We start from the raw sequence: 21,552 nt of genomic DNA on the forward strand, positions 1-21,552 counted from the left end.
CATTAGGATTTTGGCAGGCATATGTAAATGGAACAGTCATTCCATGTGGAGGAGACTTCATTAGCAAAGTCAGAAAAGGCCACACAGTTAGGTAGCAAGAGTTTAGTTCACCTGTGTGCATTTGGTGTTTCTGGTGTGTAAGAGAAGAGGTAAGGTGCTGGTGGTCCTTAACTGTACCAGGAAGCAAGCGTGGCAATTTCCACTGCAAGGTAAAGGTAAATGTTTTGTACTCTGGCTACTTATTTGGAGAATACACATTCTGGAAGGTAGTTTTATACCTTAAACTAGACAGTTCCTTTGACCTACCAGTATCTCTCCTTGACATTCATCCTAAAAAAAATATAAACAATGTGCACTAACATTATTTATAATGTCCAAAAAATTTGAACCACCTGAACGTTCTATAAAAGCCTGAGTAAATGACAGTACCTCAGTTTAATGGAATATGATGTAGTCATATCAAGTCTGGTTCAGAGGTATAACAGAAAGGTATACTTCTTCCTATCCCTCCTGACAAATACAGCAAAAAAACAATGGACATTATGTATAAAACAAAAGTAAGAAGACTCTGAAAGATGGAGAGAAGAAGGCACATTGGCTAGTGACCTTGAGACTCAAGGAAGTGCACAGCAGTGAGTTCCCTTGGCTTTGTGCTGTCATCATATATCCTGGACTGTGGTCTGGAGAAGCCAGTATTATGGAAATACTAATGAGCACAGACAAAAACCAAACAAACCAAAACCCACAAAAAAAACCCCCACATCTTTCTAGCCAAAGGACTAGGAAAGGAGCAACCAAGCAAGATACAAAACTTTTGGACAAAAATCACTCTGTGACAGTCAAACACCTCAGGAAAAAAACCACAATAATGTACACCCTTCCCCTTCCCCTATGAGGCCTATTGGGGAGCCTGAGCTCCCACCCCTGCCCAGCAGTAAGGAACCCCTCTTTCCTTCTACAAGTCAACAGAGGTTGAGTGGGGAGCCTGGGATTATACCCCACCTGACAGCATCAAAGATTCTTCTCTTCCCAATGGCACACTATCAGAGGATGCCTTGAAAATAGAAGGCATAGATAAGATCTGGAGTCTTACAACATAGAACCCAAAACATCCAGGATACAGCAGAAAATCACTTGTCATACCAAGAACTGACCATCTCAAGTGGAATGAGAAAAGGTAACCAACAAACATCAGTTAAGATGACCCAGATGTTTGAAATATGTGACGGGTTTTGAAGCAGCCATCATAAAAATGCTTCAGTGAGCAGTTATCAACACAAATGAAGAAATACAAAGCCTCAGCAAGGAAATAGAAGATGTAAAGAACTAAATGGAAAGTTGAGAACTGACAAATATAATAATGAAATTAAAAACTCAGTGATGGGGACTTCCCTGGTGGCACAATGGATAAGAATCTGCCTGCGAATGCAGGGGACATGGGTTCGAGCCCTGGTCCTGGAAGATCCCACATGCCACGGAGCAACGAAGCCTGTGAGCCACAACTACTGAGCCTGTGCTCTAGAGCTGGTGTGCCACAACCACTAAACCTGCATGCCACAACTGCTGAGCCTGCGCACCTGAAGCCCATGCTCTGCAACAAGAGAAGCCACCACAAGGAGAAGCCCGCACGCCACAACAAAGAGCAACCCCCACTCACAATGACTAGAGAAAGCCCGTGCGGCAACAAAGACCCAATGCAGCCAAATAAATAAATAAATAAAAATTTTTAAAAAACAAAAAAACAACTCAGTGATGGACTCAACAATAGACTGTAGAGAACAGAGGAAAGAATCAGTGAACTTGAAGCTGGAATGATAGAAAACTACCCAATCTATTCATTGGGAAGTCCACTACCCAATCTAAACAACATACAGAAAATAAGTAAAAAAACATGAACAGAACCTCAGGGATTTAAAAGAGTATAACAAAAGATCTGAGTCACAGTAGGAGGAGAGAAAGAATGTGGGGCTGAAATAATGCCTGGAAAGTTCCCAAATTTAACAAAAGATCCAAGCCTACAGATTCAAAAAGGCTGAGCATACCTCAAAGAAGACATCCCATCCCAGGAATTCCCTCGTTGTCCAGTGGTTAGGACTCCGAGTTCTCACTGCTGAGGGCCCAGGTTCAATTCCTGGTCAGGGAACTGGAATCCCACAAGCTCTGTGATGTGGCCAAAAAAAGAAACAACAAAAAGACATCCCATCCCCAAAAATCTTGAAAGCAACAGAGAAAGCATCAGTAACCATGGATGCCAGAAGGAAGTGGCATATTTTTCAAGTGCTGGGAGAAAAGATTGTCAACCCAGAATCTTGTATCTATCAAAAGTATCCTTCTGGAATGAAGGGTAGAAGGATCAAAATATTTTCACATGAAGTAAAACTAAGAGAATTTGTCTTCAGCAGACCTACACTAAAATAATGGCTAGGGAATTCCCTGGCGGTCCAGTGCCAGGCTGTCACTGCCAAGGGCCCGGGTTCCGTCCCAGGTCGGGAAACTAAGATCCCACAAGCCGCAGGACACGGCCAGAAAAAAAAAAAAAAGTAAGGCTAAAAGAGCTTCTTGAAACAGAAAGGAACGATAAAAGAAGGAGTCTTGAAATATCAGGATAGGTGAAGGAAAAATGGGAAGAGTAAAAATATAAGTAAATACAATAGACTTTACTTCTCTTGGGTTGTCTAAATTATGTTTGATGGTTGAAGCAAAAATTATAACCTTGTCTGTTATGGTTGTCAGTATATATAAAGGAAATATTTAAAACAATTATTATTATAAACCAGGGAGGATAAAGGTAGATAGGGTTTCTATACTTCTTGGTCTTGATTTCAGTGGTGATAACGTGAATGTACACATGCCATAAAATGGCATAGAACTATACACACATATTACCATGGTAGTTTCCTAGTTTTGATATTGCACTATAATTACATAAAATATAAACATTGGGGGAACTTTGGTGCAGGATACAGAGGAACCTATCTGTGCTATTTTTTGCAACTTCCTATGATTATCATTATTCCAAAATCTTAAAAGATTAAAAAAAATTTTAGTCTGGTGGCCTATCTATACCCATTGTCTTGTAAGATCTCTGTAAGTGTTGCCCTTAGGATCCAGTGGACTAGATTCCCCTCATACTTTGCATTCTTACATTCTGTCTTCCTCAGAAGCATCTTTCTCAAGGCTGCACTTTCACTTCTTCAGATGGCACTTCTATAAAGCCTTCCTTGTCCCCCTATGTCTGCATGCCAGTAGTGTCCTGCACACATGTACTGTGATCATACTGTAATGAATAGCTTACTTTTCAGTTTTCCCACTAGACTATGAAGAAACAAACAACTATGCTCTTATTTATTAAGTAATTGAATGAGAGGGAAGGATAACAGAACAATGGCCTATCTTCCCTCTCGAATAGAGGATTGCCTGGCATCTATAGTATATATAGCCTTGAGTCCGTTTCTCTAACTTAAGTTAATCTTTTCCCTCCTTTGTCCATCCATAAGAAAACTTAGTCATTTCCTTTAGTCTTTCCATAGATTTAATCTACTTGTGTTTACTGTTTGAGGCCTGATTGCATTATTTGTAGTAGGGAGTGAATAGCATTCTCTTACACTTAATTTTTATTCCTGATTGCCGGTAGAGTTGGTTGCATTGTATACCTGTCATTTACTTAAAACAAGCACTCAGCTAAGGTTTAAAAGAACATTTTTGGTATGAAATGGGGTAAACTGTACAAACATTTTCATTTAACATGGTTAAATTTGATACACTCTTTTTTCCCAAAGGGAAATATTTTAGTTTTTTCTCAACATTGTATGATACATTTGGAAAATCCAACATAATTTCACATCCAGAAATAACTACTGTTGTAATTGTCCTTCCAGACACTTAAAATGCTATATAAATGTATGTGTGTTATTTTCAAAAATGGATTGTTAGAATATACTGCTATGTTCTCTGGTTTTTCACTTAGTATATTATAGACACCTTTCCTCAATGCATACAAATCTGTCCCCCACCTTAAGCGTTCTGATGTATGATGGTATTACGATTTTTTTTTTTTTTTTAAACCAGATTGGGACTTAAACCCATGGTCTTTTTTTTTTTTTTTTTTTTTAATTTATTTATTCATTTATTTAATTTTTGGTTGCATTGGGTCTTTGCTGCTGCACGCGGGCTTTCTCTAGTTGCAGTGAGCGGGGGCTACTCTTTGTTGTGGGGCGCAGGCTTCTCATTGCGGTGGCTTCTCTTGTCGCGGAGCACAGGCTCTAGGCGCGCAGGCTTCAGTAGTTGCGGCACACAGGCTTCAGTAGTTGTGGCTCGCGGGCTCTAGAGCTCAGGCTCAGTAGTTGTGGCGCACGGGCTTAGTTGCTCCGCGGCATGTGGGATCTTCCCGGGCCAGGGCTCGAACCCGTGTCCCCTGCATTGGCAGGCGGATTCTTAACCACTGCGCCACCAGGGAAGCCCAGTATTACGATTTTTAATGCAGTTTTGTGTTGAGGACCTATATGTTTTCCATTTCTTCTTGTTAAGAAACAATATTTTGCTGATGAATAATTTGTGTGGTACATGTTACATCTTTGAACACTTGATGACTTTATAAAAATAAATCCTAGAAGTCATCATTGTTCTTTCAGACAAGCAAGAATTCAGATTGATGTTTTGTTTTTTGTTTTTTGTTTTTTTTTAAGAGGGAAGGATTTTTATTTATTTATTTATTTATTTATTTATTTTTGGCTGTGTTGGGTCTTCGTTTTGTGCGAGGGCTTTCTCTAGTTGTGGCAAGCGGCGGCCACTCTTCATCGCGGTGCACGGGCCTTTCACTGTCGCGGCATCACTTGTTGCAGGGCACAGGCTCCAGATGCGCAAGCTCAGTAATTGTGGCTCACGGGCCTAGTTGCTCCGCGGCATGTGGGATCTTCCCAGACCAGGGCTCGAACCCGTGTCCCCTGCATTGGCAGGCAGATTATCAACCACTGCGCCACCAGGGAAGCCCTGATGTTTTGTTTTGAACTTATTATTTTGCTGTGTTTTAGGGAATTGAAGTAAAAATAAAAATATTTTGTGAACTTTGAAGAAAATATTTGTATTGGTACATTCCTCTTAGCAAAGGAGCTGAGAATCTTAGGTAAAAGAAGGACCTGAAAAAATACAGGGGAAGTGCTAATAACTTTCATGGGAATACTAAAATCTAACCAGTGGAAGTCTGCCCATTTGGAGGTGCTCTGATTTGCAAACAGACCACTGGAAGGTAGAAGGCATCTTTTTTTGTTGTCAACTTCTGATTTAGAAGATTTAGGGAACTGATGCTAGGAGGTAGGCAAAATCAATGAAGAAATGAACTTCTGAAGACATGAGGCTCCGAGTCATTAAGTTGATATCCTGGACTGATTTGGGAACTGTTCAGCTGGAAACACTGTAAGCTTGGTTACCTGTACCTGAGGTGACTTGTGATGAACCCCTCAATACAAGGAACCTGAGTGCCTCTCTTCACGAGAGGAAGGCAATGCCCTATTCTGCCCAGGCTGCTGAGCAGAGAGGGGAATTTGTTAAATTTGGGATAGTAGAGAAGAAAATCAAGGAGGCTGAATTTCTTTCATAAAGGAAACAGAATTTGGTTAACCTTTGAGAGGGATTTGAGTTCACAATAGTGCTCTTGGAGTTATCCTTTTCCTTATTATTTCAAAGGGTTCAGCACTATCAGATTTACGTTAGAACACTGTCCAGTTTTAGAAGTTGAACAATGCTATTTATCTTTTCAGAACTCAACAGTAACAATTGAAGAATTCCATTGCAAGCTCCAAGAGGCTACAAACTTTCCTCTTCGTCCTTTTGTTATTCCATTCCTCAAGGTAATTTTTATGAGATTACTACTGGAATGTAATTTATCTTCAACATTTCCTCAAGATCTGTTACTGATCCCTGTTCTATGATCTACATCAGGGCAGCTTGCCACATTTTATATCTGTATTTTATTTGGGGCTGCTACAGAAGTGTGAGTGGTTTGCGAATAAGCTTTATGCTTGATGAGATGAGAGTTGCAAAAGCCTTGAGTCGTGGTCTGTATGCAGACACTGTTGGCGACACACAGAAGGAGCAGGTGGGGAGGCAGGAGCAGGAGTAGAGTGGGATGGAGGTGCGTATGGCATGGAGGTTGGGCTCTTAGCAGAGGAAGTAACTGGACACAGTCTTTTGGTTGTGGCCAGGGGGTGAAGAGTGTGTGTTATTGGGAGGAGGCTCTCAAAACAGAGGCCTTTGTAAGTTAGGACTAACCCTTAGGACAGGAGCATGTGGGAAGGCAGTGTTTACTTCTCTCCTCCCCCCAGTTAGTCTAGTTTCTAATTACGTCCTCTGGAATTAACGTCCCCTGGAACATAACTTTTGGGGACACTGTTTAAAATTATTATGCGTACCTGATAGGTGAGCCACTGTTAAATTTATATATAATATGCTCCTTAAAAAAAAAAAACTTTTTATTTTGAAATAATTTCATGCTCACAAAAAAGTTTCAAGATGGTACAATAAAATTCGCCTTCTCCAAATGTTGATATTTTATCACATCTGCATTATTATTCTCTTTTCTTTCCATTTATTTTTTCCTCAGAAATGTTTCAGGGTAAGCTGCAGACATGATACATCTAAATACTGATACTTTAGTATAATTATCAAATCAAGAAATTAACATTGATATTTATAACACTATTATCTATAGACCTTATTCATATTTCACTAGATGTCCCACAAATGTCCTTTTTAACAAAATGTCATTTTTTTTGCTCCTGTATCTAATTCAGGATCACATGTTGGATTACATTGTCATATCTCTTCAGTCCTTTTTTTTTTTTTTTTAATTAATTAATTAATTAATTTTTGGCTGTGTTGGGTCTTCGTTTCTGTGCGAGGGCTTTCTCTAGTTGCGGCGAGCAGGGGCCACTCTTCATCGCAGTGCGCGGGCCTCTCACTGTCGCGGCCTCTCTTGTTGCGGAGCACAGTCTCCAGACGCACAGGCTCAGTAGTTGTGGCTCACGGGCCCAGCTGCTCCGCGGCATGTGGGATCCTCCCAGACCAGGGCTCGAACCCGTGTCCCCTGCATTGGCAGGCAGATATCTCAACCACTGCACCACCAGGGAAGCCCTCTTCAGTCCCTTTTAATCTGGAACAGCTTCTCAGTCTTTTATGATTTGGACAGTTTTGAAGAGTACAGGATAGTTATTTTATATCATATGTTTCAATTTGGATTTTTCTGATACTTCTTCATGATGAGAATGAGGTTATGCATTTTAGACAGAAATAGCAGGTAGGTGGTATTACTGCATGCTATCAGGAGACATAGATGTTAATTTGTCTCATAACTGGTGGTGTGGACTTTGATCAGTTGGTAAAGGTGGTGTCCACCATGCTTTCCCACTGTAAAGTTACTATTTTTCCCATTAAACAATTTTTAAAAACAGGTAACATTATGACTCATACAGATTTTAAAAAATGAACCTGTGTCATAGATTTTATTTAATTCATTATTAATGAGGGAATCTGTAAGGTGTTATAACCTGTTCAGGGGAGAAGCCAAAGAACAGACATTATAGGTCAGGATTATTGATAAGAATATGCAAACAAAAGTAAATCTTCTGCAGTGGGCAAGGGAAGTCTGTAGAACCTCTATGCATGTAATTTTATGCATGTTCATAGACAAGTTTTTTGCTTTGCAACCGGTTATGTGTAAGTTGCAGTCCTATAAAATAGGTCAAAGGCAATGAGTGACTAGAGTCAGATAACAATGTATTCTAGACCAGGCATAGTCTGTAAACTTATGACCCGTATCCAGCCCACCACATTGTTTTGCAAAGCCCTGGAGATGAACATTTGTAATTGATTTGGTAATTTGGAACACTAACGTTGAACCCCAAATAAGCTAAAAATGTTATCCTCAATCCCTCCCTATCAAATGAATTCTATTCTTTCCATTAGTAGTAGACTATACAAAAAAAATGAGCTCAATTTTTTTATATTTTGACTTTTTAAAAAAATTTATTAATTTATTAATTTATTTATTTTTGGCTGCGTTGGGTCTTCGTTGCCACGCGTGGGCTTTCTCTGGTTTCAGCGAGCGGGGGCTACGCTTCGTTGCGGTGCAGGGGCTTCTCTTGTTGCGGGGCACGGGCTCTAGGTGTGCGGGCTTCAATAGTTGTGGCATGCGGGCTCAGTAGTTGTAGTTTGCGGGCTCAGTAGTTGTAGTTTGTGGGCTCTAGAGCACAGGTTCAGTAGTTGTGGCACACGGGCTTAGTTGCTCCACGGCATGTGGGATCTTCCCGGACCAGGGCTTGAACCCGTGTCCCCTGTGTTGGCAGGCAGATTCTTAACCATTCTGCCACCAGGGAAGTCCCTGTATTTTGACTTTTGTCAGTACAGTATTTGTAGAAATTGGTTTTCTCTCTTTTATATGAGTACTCACATAATATCTTCAGTTTTGTCTTGACAAAATAAATATGCCCCTTTTACCTTCTTTTACTTTACCTTTATTTCCTAAGAAAGTGTAATGCATCAAAAAGATGGGTCACCTTAACTGAAATACTGATTCTGGTTTTTTTTAAACTTTTAAAATTAGAGCGTTATAGACATGCAGGAAAAGCATAGGTCTCAGTGCACAGCCTGTGTTGGGCTCTGTTCTGATGGCATTGACACCTTGGCCTCTCAGAGCAGTCTGTGGTGCCTTTTTCAGCCTTGAAACAGCTGTGTGTTCTATCTTGGTCCCTTTTCTGTGCATCAGAGCCAGTAGATAGTTATTTCCCCAAGACTCCAGAATCAGAGAGATTTGGGAAATTTGTGTTAATAGGAAAATGATTAGCATATTTAAAAATTCATCAGAGGACACATGTCACAAATGTAAAGATCTGACATGATTTTTTTTTCAATTAAGTTTTTACAGTTGCTACAAGATTGAGGTTATAGAACAGACTTAAAAGTGTTTTATATCATCAAATTCTCTATTCTTAACTCTCGTTATTTTGGAAAACAGCACGAGGTAGGTTGTTCTGGCAGCTTTTTGGCTAGCATTTGGGTTTTTGTCAATTTATTTCTGCTTTAAAACAGTCACTAATTATGGTGCCTGCTAAATTAACTGTTGGTAAAGGGATGACTACTTGCATGTATTAAACTCTTCTTTTACTTTCTCATCTGTTTCCCTTGGGATAAAGACTTATTGTGGGCTCAGTCTGAGTTGTTTTTAAATTTGGGGGGAAATATAATTTTTTTAATAAATATGGGGAAAGTTTATTTTAAATATGAAGGACTTAACAGTTAAGTTTAAAGATGCACAGGGTTTTTTGTATGATTTGTCTTGTTAGAGGTTTAAGTTTGAGGAGAAAGAAAAATAATCAGTACGTAAATAATTATCCTTTTACAAAATAAGGAAACATGCTCAGTGGTGCACCACAATAAGAAATATTAGATTCTGCCCACGGGTTACCTGTGTATACTCAGATCCTAGACTAGTCTAAGGTTTGTTGCCTTCATTTCCATCACTCCTGTTACTTTTTTCAAAACCCCATGTTCCAACTAAGCCAGAATAGTCACTGTTTCTGGAATTCCATGGCAGCTGTAATAGAGAACAGGAAGGCAAGGTTGACTAGTGCTATCAGAAATGGCTTAGATTCACAAGAGAGAAACCTGGACTTAAAATGATAAAGGAAAGACTGAATTCCTCCTACTCCCATGTAGGCATTACTAATTCACTAACTAACTGAAGTCTTCAAAAATGTTTAAGTTTTTAAATCATTATGTTCAACAAAGCTTTATTGAGCTTTGACTCTGTACTAGGCCACAAAGGTAATAAAGCATAGTTTCTTCCTTAAGGGGATTTACATCTTGTGGGGACAAGAGACAAGTTAACAGTAATTCAAGTTCAGTATAGTGGATGTCACTTTATTCAGAGGGGGGCATATGAAAATTAGAATGACAAAGAGTGAAGGGCTTTTGTTTTGTGTCATCTTGTTTGTGAAAGCCTTTTGAGGTGCTGAGCCCTGTGTATAGGGCCCAACACTGGGAAAACTGCCTTCCAGCCCCTACCTCTTCTTTTCAAGGCGAACCTGCCTCTGCTGCAGCGAGAACTGCTGCACTGTGCTCGGGCCGCCAAGCAGACACCATCCCAGTACCTGGCTCAGCATGAACACCTTCTGCTCAACACAAGTATTGCATCCCCTGCTGACTCTTCTGAGCTGCTCATGGAGGTGCATGGAAATGGAAAGAGGCCCAGTCCAGAGAGGTGAGCAGAGAAGAGCTTTGTCGTCCTTGCTTTTCTGGAACCACTCTGAGCTTTCCCTTTACTTGTGAAAGAAAAACAACTTGATTACTGTGGTGATATGTAGGGATGGACTCTTAGTTTTGCTTTGTCCCAACATCAGGTGGCAATATGCTTCTCAACTCTTTAGATGACTCTGTATACCCCTGCTGATAAATTCTACTTTTGAGCATTCTGTGGGTCCACTGCTCCAGAACCATGAGAAATATAATCTGTTCAAGGCATTTTTTTCTGATACGTGAAGTCTTGTAAAAGTATAACAGTTAATGAATCAGCTTTACTTTGAAGATTGAAATTATATTAATATAATTTATCCTGGAAATTTATGTATGAGTATCTACCGCTATTTTCTATGGTTTGTCAAGGAAGCAACATTTTAATAACAGTGGAAAATTTGTTACAATTGAAGCAAATGACTAAAAACCCTACCAATTCACAAGCGTATTAATTATGTGAGCCTTTTTTCTCCCATATAGAGAATTGTCTCTTTCCAGTACTGACCTCCACAGTAGCAAATTTGACCTTGAAACATTTCTAAATATAGTTGAACCCATAATCCTCCATAGTCCTATCACATAAGAAAATGCTGTCATCTTAGTTTCTCCTTTGCTTCATGAGGTTGAGATGTTTCTGCTTGGTTATGGATAGATTTGACCTCTCTTTTCATGCTGGGATAAATCAGTAATTTCCATTATCTGCCTGGCCCCTGAAGACATTTCAGTTCATGCCTCATCTCAAACCTTTTCTTATCATCTTCCTGTTTGTGAAAGTGCATAGCACAATACATAGCACAAAGTAGGTGCTCGGGCAGTGTTTGCATGAACACTTGTTGACAGGCTCAGACATGTACTTCCCATTCTTCTACAGGCGGGAAGAGAGCAGTTTTGAAAGAGATACAATTCCTCCTGAGCCTCCTGCCAAGAGAGTGTGTACCATTAGCCCTGCTCCCCGGCACAGTCCTGCCCTTACTGTGCCCCTCATGAATCCTGGGGGCCAGTTCCATCCTACTCCTCCACCTCTTCAGCACTATACCTTAGAAGATATTGCAACTTCCCACCTATATCGTGAACCCAACAAGATGCTAGAACATCGAGAAGTTCGTGATAGACACCACAATCTTAGTAAGTGGCATAAGCAGCATGGTAATGATTTAAATTCAGATTGAATCCATGGGTTTCTTTCCTGCTCAGTGATAAAGCAAAATACTATCATCATTGCTTTTTTCCACTGATAAGCTAAAACAATATTATACATAAAAAAGAATGTTAGAGTTATAGTATTCTCATTTGAAATTGATCTCAATTCATACCTTGTTGCTGTTATCATTATATGATAGAAGTAGGCTAAACATATTTTCGGAAATACACAATGAAGCATTTAAGAATAAAGGGATATTACTTATTCTGATATGGTTCAGAAGAAAAATAGAGAATGACAAAGCGAATGAGGTAAAAATATTCACGTTTAGGAAATCTGGGTGAAGGGTGTGTGAGAATTCTTTATTCTTGCAACATTTCTGTAAGTCTGAGTTTATTTCAGAATAAAATGTTTTTAAAATTAAACAAGAAAGTTGTAAAACATGTGGTCTTAAGAGGTGAAAGTGCAGAGACATTTAGGTCAGAGGTAAGGCATACCTAAATTTAAATCTTGGCTCTGCATTCTAACTAGCTCTGTGATCTTATGCAAGTTGCTTAGGCTCTCTGTGCCTCAGATTACACATATCTAAAATGGAGAAGGACTTCCCTGGTGGCACAGTGGTTGAGAATCCACCTGCCAATGCAGGGGACACGGGTTCGATCCCTGGGCCGGGAAGATCCCACATGCTGTGGAGCAACCAAGCTGTGTGCCACAACTACTGAGCCTGCGCTTTAGAGCCCGCAAGCCACAACTGCTGAGCCCATGCACTGCAACTACTGAAGCCTGTGCACCTAGAGCCCATGCTCCGCAACAAGAGAAGCCACCGCGATGAGAAGTGTGTGCGCCACAACAAAGAGTAGCCTCTGCTCGCCACAACTAGAGAAAGCCAGCACACAGAAATGAAGACCCAACACAGCCAAAAAAAACCCAAAAAATTTATAAAAAAAAATAAAATGGAGAGAACACCACCTCCTGTGCTGGGTAATTGTCACATTTGGACTGCCTGGCATATGCATCCTCAGTAACCATTAAATTTAAGAAAAAACAAAAAGGCCCCTAGCAGACCTCACCCGAGATCAGTTTTGAACAAAGCTCCTTGTCAAAACTCAAATAAGGTTACTGTAGAAGGTTCTTTGTAGTTTAACTGCTGAGATATGTCAGAGCAGAGAACCAAAGGGCTGCTAGTTTCCAGAATTGGCCCTGCATTTCCATCTGTGGGTTGCCCTGTGGATAAAAAGTTGCAAAACATTTGCCTGTCCCCCCTTCTGACTTAGACTCACTAGCATCTTTCAGAGGCTCGGACCACAGTAGGTCCCTGGCTTCATGCAGTAGTAGCTGAATGGTGTGGGCCACGACAGCAGTGGTGTTCTCAGCTGCCAACATTTACTGAGTCTTAAGTACTTAGATTGTGGTATATGTACATTATCTCTTTTAATCCTCACACATAGGATTCCATGGAGTTTATGCCTTTTTATACATGATGACAGAACTATGGCCAGAATCACATAGCTAGAAAGTGGCAGAGAAAAGATTCTGACCCCAGTTTTCTGATGCCGAGAGCTTGGGTACATTCCCAGTGTGCTATGATGGCTCCCTTAGCAGCTGTCCTGTATGGTTCTTATGTTAAAAATTCGCCTTCCTATTGATTTCTTCTATATTCATACACATTTTTTGCCAGTTGAATTTGTTACCTTCTAAGAGAAGTATGCTATAAACTAGCTAGAACTGCATTTTGGTCAGATTTTCCTTGTATTTCTAACAGTTTTAGAAAAAGGTTTTTTCATTTTGAAGTGTTCTACTTGAAAGACCTTTAATCCTCTACCTTGAAGGTTTATTTTACAGTCAGTCATTTGCTTTCCAGGCTGGTTATAGATTCCTTAATTTTCCCCAGTCCCCTTTTGAAAATGTATGCCCTAGTACAGTAGTTCTTACCAAATCATTTCCCACCCCCCACTTTTAAACAAATAAACTGTAACACTCCCCCAATTTACTCTCCTAAAATGAAATTTATGGATACTATAGCCTACCTTAGTCCCATAATTTTAGGATCAATATTCTAAAGTATAATACATAAGAAAGTATTTTATAATATATTAGTGCTCAGGCATGACTACACAAGAAGATATGATGAAATAAGCAGATGGTTGCACAAATACAGAATCACTATGAATACAACAGCTATAAATTCAGACTGATATCAGGTGTGTTACATTGACAGTTCAGATACTATGAGCAGTGTTGCCATGTGTGACATGATTTTCAAAGTAGTGGATAATTCAGTATATCCTTGATTCACACAGTCATTGCATTCATGCAAATTTCAGTAACGTATATCAAAAACCATGCAAAAAATTATACCTTGGTTAATACTAAGTTGTTTCCAAGTACTTGTACAGCACCAGCTCTGTTTGTGGTGGTTAAGCACTTGCATTGTGCCACAACCTTACCAACATTTAGTATGATTGACAATTTAATATTTTCCAATATATAGATGTGGAACCATCTTAGTGAAGATTTTATTTACCCTGTGTGACTACGTATAAGTTTGAATGTCTTTTTATATGTTTATGGATCATCTGTACTTTTTTGTCTGGGGCATACCTATTTATTTATTTCTATTACCTGTTTTTCTTTTGGGCTATTTGTCTTTCATAATTGATTTGTAGGAGTTTTTTAATACATTCTGAATAGTGATTTCTGTTGGTTTTATGTCATTTTGTGGTTATATATCATTGTGAGTCATTGGCCTTAATAGTGTGCTCATAGTTGGTATGAATGTATTTGTATTTACTTGGTAGAATTCTGTTTACTCTATTCTTACCTCTATCTTCAAATTTAATCTAATTTCTAATAGGTCTAAATGGAGGCTATCAAGATGAGTTGGTAGACCACCGTTTGACAGAAAGGGAATGGGCTGATGAATGGAAACATCTTGATCATGTAAGAATCTTACAGTGTATAGTTTTCCTAACTACTTGTTACTTTTAATTCTTAATGTTACTGAGAGTAAGAGTGTGTATGCTTGAAGTGAACTAACCAGAGCTACAGTGTCTTTGCAATAAAAGCTGATTTATCTACTACTGCCCCAGCTAGAGAGCTAAGAGTAACTCCCAAATCTTTGTAGTGGGGTGATCACTTGAGGTCATAACCAAGTGAAGCCATGCAGTATAATGGTTAAAAACATAGGCTTATGAGTTTTAGGACCCAGCTTTGCCACTTCTACCTCTGTGATGGGCAGGTTCTTTCACCATTTTTAGCCTCAACTTTTATATCTTAAAAACAATAATGCTATATTATTTGAATTCATGGGGGTTGTAATGATATGCAAGGTGCTTATCACAGGGCCTGGGATAATAAATGGAGTGTTAAATAAATGGAGCTTCTCCAAATACAAATGAGAATTAGTACACTGGCACAGAATGTAAACTCTGCCCCATTGGAAAAGAGAGTTTCCCCTCTCACTAAAAAGGGAAGAGAAGATGTAATACCTGCTTGAAATATACATACAGTAGCTTTTCCTTCCTGAGTGATGTTGTCTCTGAATGTAATTCTCTGATTCCATTCTTATGTAAATCTCCTGCTTTAGGCAGAGATATAATGTGTTTTCACCATAGTCTTTAAAGAACCATATTGTGATGAAACTGGCTGCTTCAACCATGATGAATCCAAAAAGTATTATTTTGAAATCTTAAAAATTGTGTGTATATATTTAAAGAGAAATAATAAGAAAGGCTTTCAAATATAAACTTGATATTGCTAAATCTGTAAGCTTCTTAAACCTTTATTCTTTATATTTTGTTTACCTGTCCTTGATTTTCAATGTTGATTGTATGAATGTCCTCATCCCATGGCTCTGCCTGACTTCTTTCCTGGCTCAGGCCCTGAACTGCATTATGGAAATGGTAGAGAAAACAAGACGCTCCATGGCAGTCCTGAGGCGCTGTCAGGAATCAGATCGTGAAGAACTCAACTACTGGAAAAGACGATACAATGAAAACACAGAGATGAGGAAAACAGGGAGTGAGTTGGTCTCCAGGCAGCACAGTCCTGGGAGCGCAGATTCTCTCAGCAATGGTAAGGGGAGAATCACTTCAGTTGACAAGGGAGGCTTTTTATATATCTTTGTTGTTGTTGTTGTTGTTGTTTATTTTTGAGACTTTTTATATTTTACTTTAAAAGGAAGATGGTACTAGATTGTGGAATTAGAAAGACCTTGGTAATTATAAAAAATATGTCAAGGACTCAGTATTTGGCATGTTCAAGAAATACTCTCTTCCCCACATAGAATGAGAATGTTTGTCATTTGGTTCTGTTTTCAACTCTATACTGTATATAAGTTCTGAGTGATGATCAAAGAATGTTTGGATGTTAAATTCAGCCTGGCTGAATGTACTTGGGACTCTCATGTACATCACATTCATTCCTCACGGTAGCCCTAAAAAGCTTCACCTCAGCTTCCATCCCCCTTTCCCCATTCCCTATCTAGAAAATTACCATTTATTAACCTCTGCCTGGACAAAAAAATGAAAAGTTTTACTGTACCAAGCTGGATTGTGCCTTCCTGCCTTTTCCCACCCTGAAGCAGCAGAGATATGAACAATTGTTGAGCTCTCAATCCAGGATACATCCAGGACACCACAGATATTCCTCCAAAAATGTTCCCTCACATTGACCTAGTAACTGAAAAGGCACCCTATCCAAAGGCATGGCTAAATGAGGGGCCACCTGTGATCAGACTCTTTCCCCACCCACCCACTTCAAGCTCCCAGTTTTCCCCAGGGAGAATGACTCCTCTTATGGCAAACCTAGCATATTCCACAGAAGACAGCCATTAGTCTCAAAAAGACTACCAAAAAAATTGAGGAAAAGACATTGGTAACTAAGGGATTCCTCTCCCCCACCCTACCCACAGAGGTGACTCTTGAGCCAACCATAGATTAGCAACATTGTGTGGAATATCCAGCACAGCAGGACATCAAATACTTACAGTACAATTCTTTTAAAAGGAACCTCAAGCTAATTCTCAGGTATCTCTCACCATCTGAACCTTCACAAATACTCCCTGTCACAGCTCACAGAAACTTACCCTAACTTCACCACCCGAATCACAAACCTTCCATCGAAGCTCTGCAAGTGAGAGGGCGTAGAGTGCAGAGTGAGCGTGGTCCTGAGTCGGCTCTTCTCCAGCCAGGACTGCAGGTCTTGCTGGTGTTGTTTAGAAACACTGCTTTGCATTGAGGGTTTAGCTAGGGTGACTATGGCTATCGTCCTGTCGTAACTATTACCAGCACATCTCTTACTCTCGAAAATGAGGACAATTGGGATGATAAATTATATTGTCACTACAGGTTTACCTCTTCATGGATCCTAGGGTTTCCTCCTCTCAGGTTTCTCAGGGCACTGTCAATCTGTCTGACTTAAACAGTATCTTTCAGTATCTTTATGCATATTATACATATTTAGTATTTTTATTTCATTGTTTATTTCTCTTATAGTACGTTTGTTGCATGCATTGTAGAAGGAAATCATAATATCCTAAACAAGTGAGCTACCCAGTGTGGACCAAAACCACTCCAAAAACTACTTGTTACTGGTCTGTGATGATACGAGGAGCTTGCACAGGATGGATCAGGCACCGCTTGCTTCACTCTAGGAAGAGACTGCTACACTAAGCAGCTCACTTAGAGACATCGTTGTTTTGCTTGCATTCTGCATAAGCTCCTTATCTCTTCAGGGACTAATAACGGTTTGCAGATCAGCACTTTGAGCAGCACTGTCTGTACTGGGCAGTGTTTGGGGGCGTAGCACACAAACATACTCACCAGTGACTTTTCAGTAGTTAGATAAGTAGTGTTTTAAATGTTTGACGTTATATAGAAACCTCTGGTGGATTGTTATTTAAGTATTTAATATTTATGTGTTTTGGTGATTTAGAGAGAACTTGAATGGACTTTGGATGACATTATTATTTTCCCCATTTAAAATAATGGAATGTAGGTTTCCTCTGTCTGAAAATTTGTGGTTCACAGTATTTTCAGGAACAGATTTTGGTCAGGGATTCATGAAAGGAAAGTATTTTGGTATTTTATTTAAGCACACATAAATAAGTATGAAAACAATAAGGAAAAACAAGAAAATGATTATCACAGAATTCCAGAGAATAGTTTCCTCTGGGTGGGTATGTGGCATGGAGGATGTTGATGTTGTAGAGTGCAGAGTGAGCTCTAATCATCTTTATCAGCTATTAGGACAGGATTACAAGTCCAGCTGGCATTATTTAAACATTACTATGGCTTACACTACTCACTTCTTGGGGATTTGGGGTTGCCAAAAGTGTTTTCTATCTTAATCTGGAGGTTTTTGTGTTTTCACTTTATAATTTTTCATTAAATTGTACATTAGTATTTTTATGAACTTGTTAGCATCTAATATTTTGCAATTAAAGTTTTGTTTTTTTTAAAAAAAGGAAAGAAACTGACTCAGCTATCGGTTTTCCCCAGTTATTCCTGAGAATGAGAGTCACCTGGGTGTTTATTAGAAATACACATTCTAGACCTTTCCCTGGAGGTTATGATTCAAGGACCCAGGAATCTGAATATGTATATATATATATATATGTTTAATGAGTCCAATAATCAGGCAATTTTGGGAAAGCTGCCTGCAATTAAGTCCACAGTCAAGGGGCTTTCATGGAGCTTTTTAGTGGCTTGCAATCGTATGACCAAACTGTAGAGGTAAGCCTCTAATAAAGGTGGAGACCAAAATCAAGAAACAGAAATGTGAGTTAACAGCAGCTTCTCAGAGAAAGGAAAACTTTAAAAAAATGTTGTTAAAAAAAAAATGTTGTTAATATCCATAGAGAGAAAAAGATTTTTAAAAACCTAGAGGATCCATCAAACTCATATCCAAATCATGAGTTTCAGAAACAGTGAACAGAAAGGAAAAATAAAATAGTTACTGAAATTCTTTTTAAATTTTACCCAGAACTGAAAGACAGCATTCCAGCTTGAACCAGTCTATCAAGTAAACAACACAGTGGAAGAAACAGATTTACCAATTAGCATCATTGAAAGCTGGAAGACAATGAAAGGAAAATTATTTTAACCTAGAATTCTGTATGCAACCAAAACAATTGTTAGATTAATAACCCACAATTTAAGGGGAAAAAAAAATGCACCTCCCATCTACCTTTATCATGGTGTTTACCGCATTTGGGTAGGATGTGCCCCAACACAGGGAAGTAAACCATAAAGTGGAGAAAACATGGAATTGATAAAACAGGATGCAACCGAGAAAGAGAGGAATGGAATCCCTGGGATATTTGGGAGGGTCCCAAACAACAGTGGGACATTCCAGGCTGATACAGTCCAGAAAGCAGCCAGTTCAGACCGGAATAGCCCATCAGCTTGCTGGAGATTTTTTCTAGAAAAGGAAATTTATAAAATATTTACACCACAGGATGAGAATTTGAGATTGGGTTAGAAATAATTACATAAGAAACTTAGCACATGAATAAATCAGTTATTAGCTCTAAGAAAAACAAAAACTTGTTCAGGAAGATAAAAAGATTCATAGAGGGACTTCCCTGGTGGCGCAGTTGTTAAGAATCCTCCTGCCAATGCAGGGGACATGGGTTCGAGCCCTGGTCTGGGAAGATCCCACATGCTGCGGAGCAACTAAGCCCGTGCACCACAACTACTGAGCCTGCACTCTAGAGCCTGTGCACCACAACTACTGGAGCCCACGTGCCACAACTACTGAAGCCGATGCGCCTAGAGCCTGTGCTCAGCACCAAGAGAAGCCACCGCAATGAGAAGCCTGCCCACTGTAACGAAGAGTAGCCCCCACTCGCTGCAACTAGAGAGAAAGCCCGCGCACAGCAACGAAGACCCAACACAGCCAAAAATAAATAAATAAATAAAATTTATAAAAACAAAAAAGATTCATAGAATATGAACCACATGACTCAGCTGTGATTAGCATTTACATTGAGTACTGTAAATGTTAACTATTGATGTAACAGAATTTGAATATATCTCTGTTTGGGGGAGGGGAAGGAGAAGGAATTGTTATTGTGTCTGGTGGGCTGGGGGGAGGTTAAAAGAGAATGAATTCTTTCCTTCTGAAATGGCTAATCAGTCAATAATGCCTGCAACTTGAAAGATCAAGATGTACCAATATCGGAAGAATCAACTAAAAAGGACACTTTACCATTGTTACAACAGAAAATATATATATGACCTACAGAGAGGTGACGCTCCTAGTGTGGTTTGGGAGACCTTAACCATGAACACTGGGTTCTAAGCCAGGCACTTTTCTTCAGTAGTTAGCCCTGGATACCCCCTTAGAACCCATCTAAGGACCTTTGGAAAACTCCTGATGCCCTGGCCCCACCTCCAGAGATTCTGATCTAATTTGTCTGAGATGGGACCTGGTCTCCAAGAGCTGAGAACCATTCCTTTATGTACATTATCACTTAATTCTCAGAGCAACCTCATGAGGTAGCTATCTTTTTCTTTTTCTTTCTTTCTTTTCTTTTCTTTTCTTTTCTTTTCTTTTCTTCCTTCCGTCAAACTGTATGGCTCATTGTAGAAAATACAGAAACATAAAGAATTTACTAGTTTATCATCCCACTGAAGAGTTTTGGGATGTGTCTGAGAATTCTGGATTACAACTTCGTATTGATTTCTTTGAAAACATAACTTCATATTAAGCATGTTTCTCACATCATTGAGGATTTTATGAATATAATTTTAATGACTATACTATAGTATTCCACCATAGAAATAAGCTATAATTTCCTTAAGCCATTCCTGTTGTTGAACATTAAGGTTTTTTTGCTTGTTGTTTCTTTTTCAGTGAATAATGCAATATTTAAAATCTTTATATGTAGGGATTTTTCCTTTAGGATATATCCTTAGTAAAATTAATGGGTTGTGGATACAGACATTTGTGTTCATTTGATCTTGTTTTATTTTGATGGATGGGATAGCTAATATGGGGTCAAATCTATCATTTTCTTTATGGTTTTCCTTGACCTTGATCCCTACCCAAGGCACAATAAATTTCATCTATATTATATTCAAGTTTTGTGTGTTTGCATGTTAGCTATCCAACTTTTAATTCTCCAGATAGTTTAAATTTTCCTACCATCAGTTGATACCCATCCTTTATCTATTAAAATGAAGTAATTATCAGATGCTAATTTGGTTAAATACTTCAATCTATTTCCTTCATTGATCTTTCTGACTATATTAGTTATCACTTTTAGTAATAATAGCTTATGTGGGCTCTTACTATGTTCCAGCCAGTGCTAATAAGCCTTTTACCTGTGTTTTCAAAACTGCCTATTGAGATATAGGAACTACCATTAGATTTATTTACAGATGGCAAAACTGAGGCTTACATAAGTTAGAAACTTGGCCAAAGTAGTCCTACAGCTATTATGTCAAGATTGTAAGTAGGGGACTTCCCTGGTGGCACAGTGGTTAAGAATCTGCCTGCCAGTGCAGGGGGCACGAGTTCAAGCCCTGGTCCGGAAGGATCCCACAAGCCATGGAGCAACTGAGCCCGTGTGCCACAACTATTGAGCCTGCGCTCTAGAGCCCACGAGCCACAACAACTGAGCCCACACACCGCAACTACTGAAGCCCACGTGCCCTAGAGCCCGTGCGCCGCAACTACTGAGCCCACATGCTGCAGCTACTGAAGCCCACACGCTCTAGGGCCTGCATGCCGCAACTACTGAGCCCGCATGCTGCAACTACTGAAGCCCGTGCCTCGCAACAAGAGAAGCCACCACAACGAGAAGCCCGCGCACTGCAATGAAGAGTAGCCCCCGCTCACCGCAACGAGAGAAAGCCCGTGTGCAGCAACGAAGACCCAATGCAGCCAGAAAATAATAATAATAATAAATTTTTTAAATAAATTAATTAATTAACTTAAAAAAGAAAGATTGTTAAGTAGGACATTCTATTCCAGAACCAGCACACAATCTTAGTGATTATGATAGCTTCCCAATATAATATCAAACTTATTATTATAGCTTCAGAATGTGTTTTAATATCTGGTAATGTTATATCCACTTCATTTTCTTGGGTGTTTTAATTTCTTTATTCTTTAAATGG

General features: G+C 39.3%; 1 protein-coding gene across 4 annotated transcripts in view; it reads left to right on the forward strand.

Annotated features, from left to right (window-relative positions):
- CBFA2T2 (CBFA2/RUNX1 partner transcriptional co-repressor 2) overlaps window positions 1-21,552 on the forward strand; it is a 184,341-nt gene that overhangs the window by 146,873 nt on the left and 15,916 nt on the right. For all 4 annotated transcript variants that reach the window (XM_057529429.1, XM_057529427.1, XM_057529430.1 and 1 more), the window contains 5 exons: window positions 5,757-5,846; window positions 10,071-10,252; window positions 11,156-11,409; window positions 14,280-14,365; window positions 15,304-15,499. In XM_057529429.1, the coding sequence (XP_057385412.1) occupies window positions 5,757-5,846; window positions 10,071-10,252; window positions 11,156-11,409; window positions 14,280-14,365; window positions 15,304-15,499 (808 nt within the window). The remainder of the gene's footprint in view (window positions 1-5,756; window positions 5,847-10,070; window positions 10,253-11,155; window positions 11,410-14,279; window positions 14,366-15,303; window positions 15,500-21,552) is intronic.

The sequence above is a fragment of the Balaenoptera acutorostrata genome, chromosome 15 (assembly GCF_949987535.1).
Source record: "Balaenoptera acutorostrata chromosome 15, mBalAcu1.1, whole genome shotgun sequence".
In the NCBI taxonomy this organism is placed as follows: Eukaryota; Metazoa; Chordata; class Mammalia; order Artiodactyla; family Balaenopteridae; genus Balaenoptera; species Balaenoptera acutorostrata.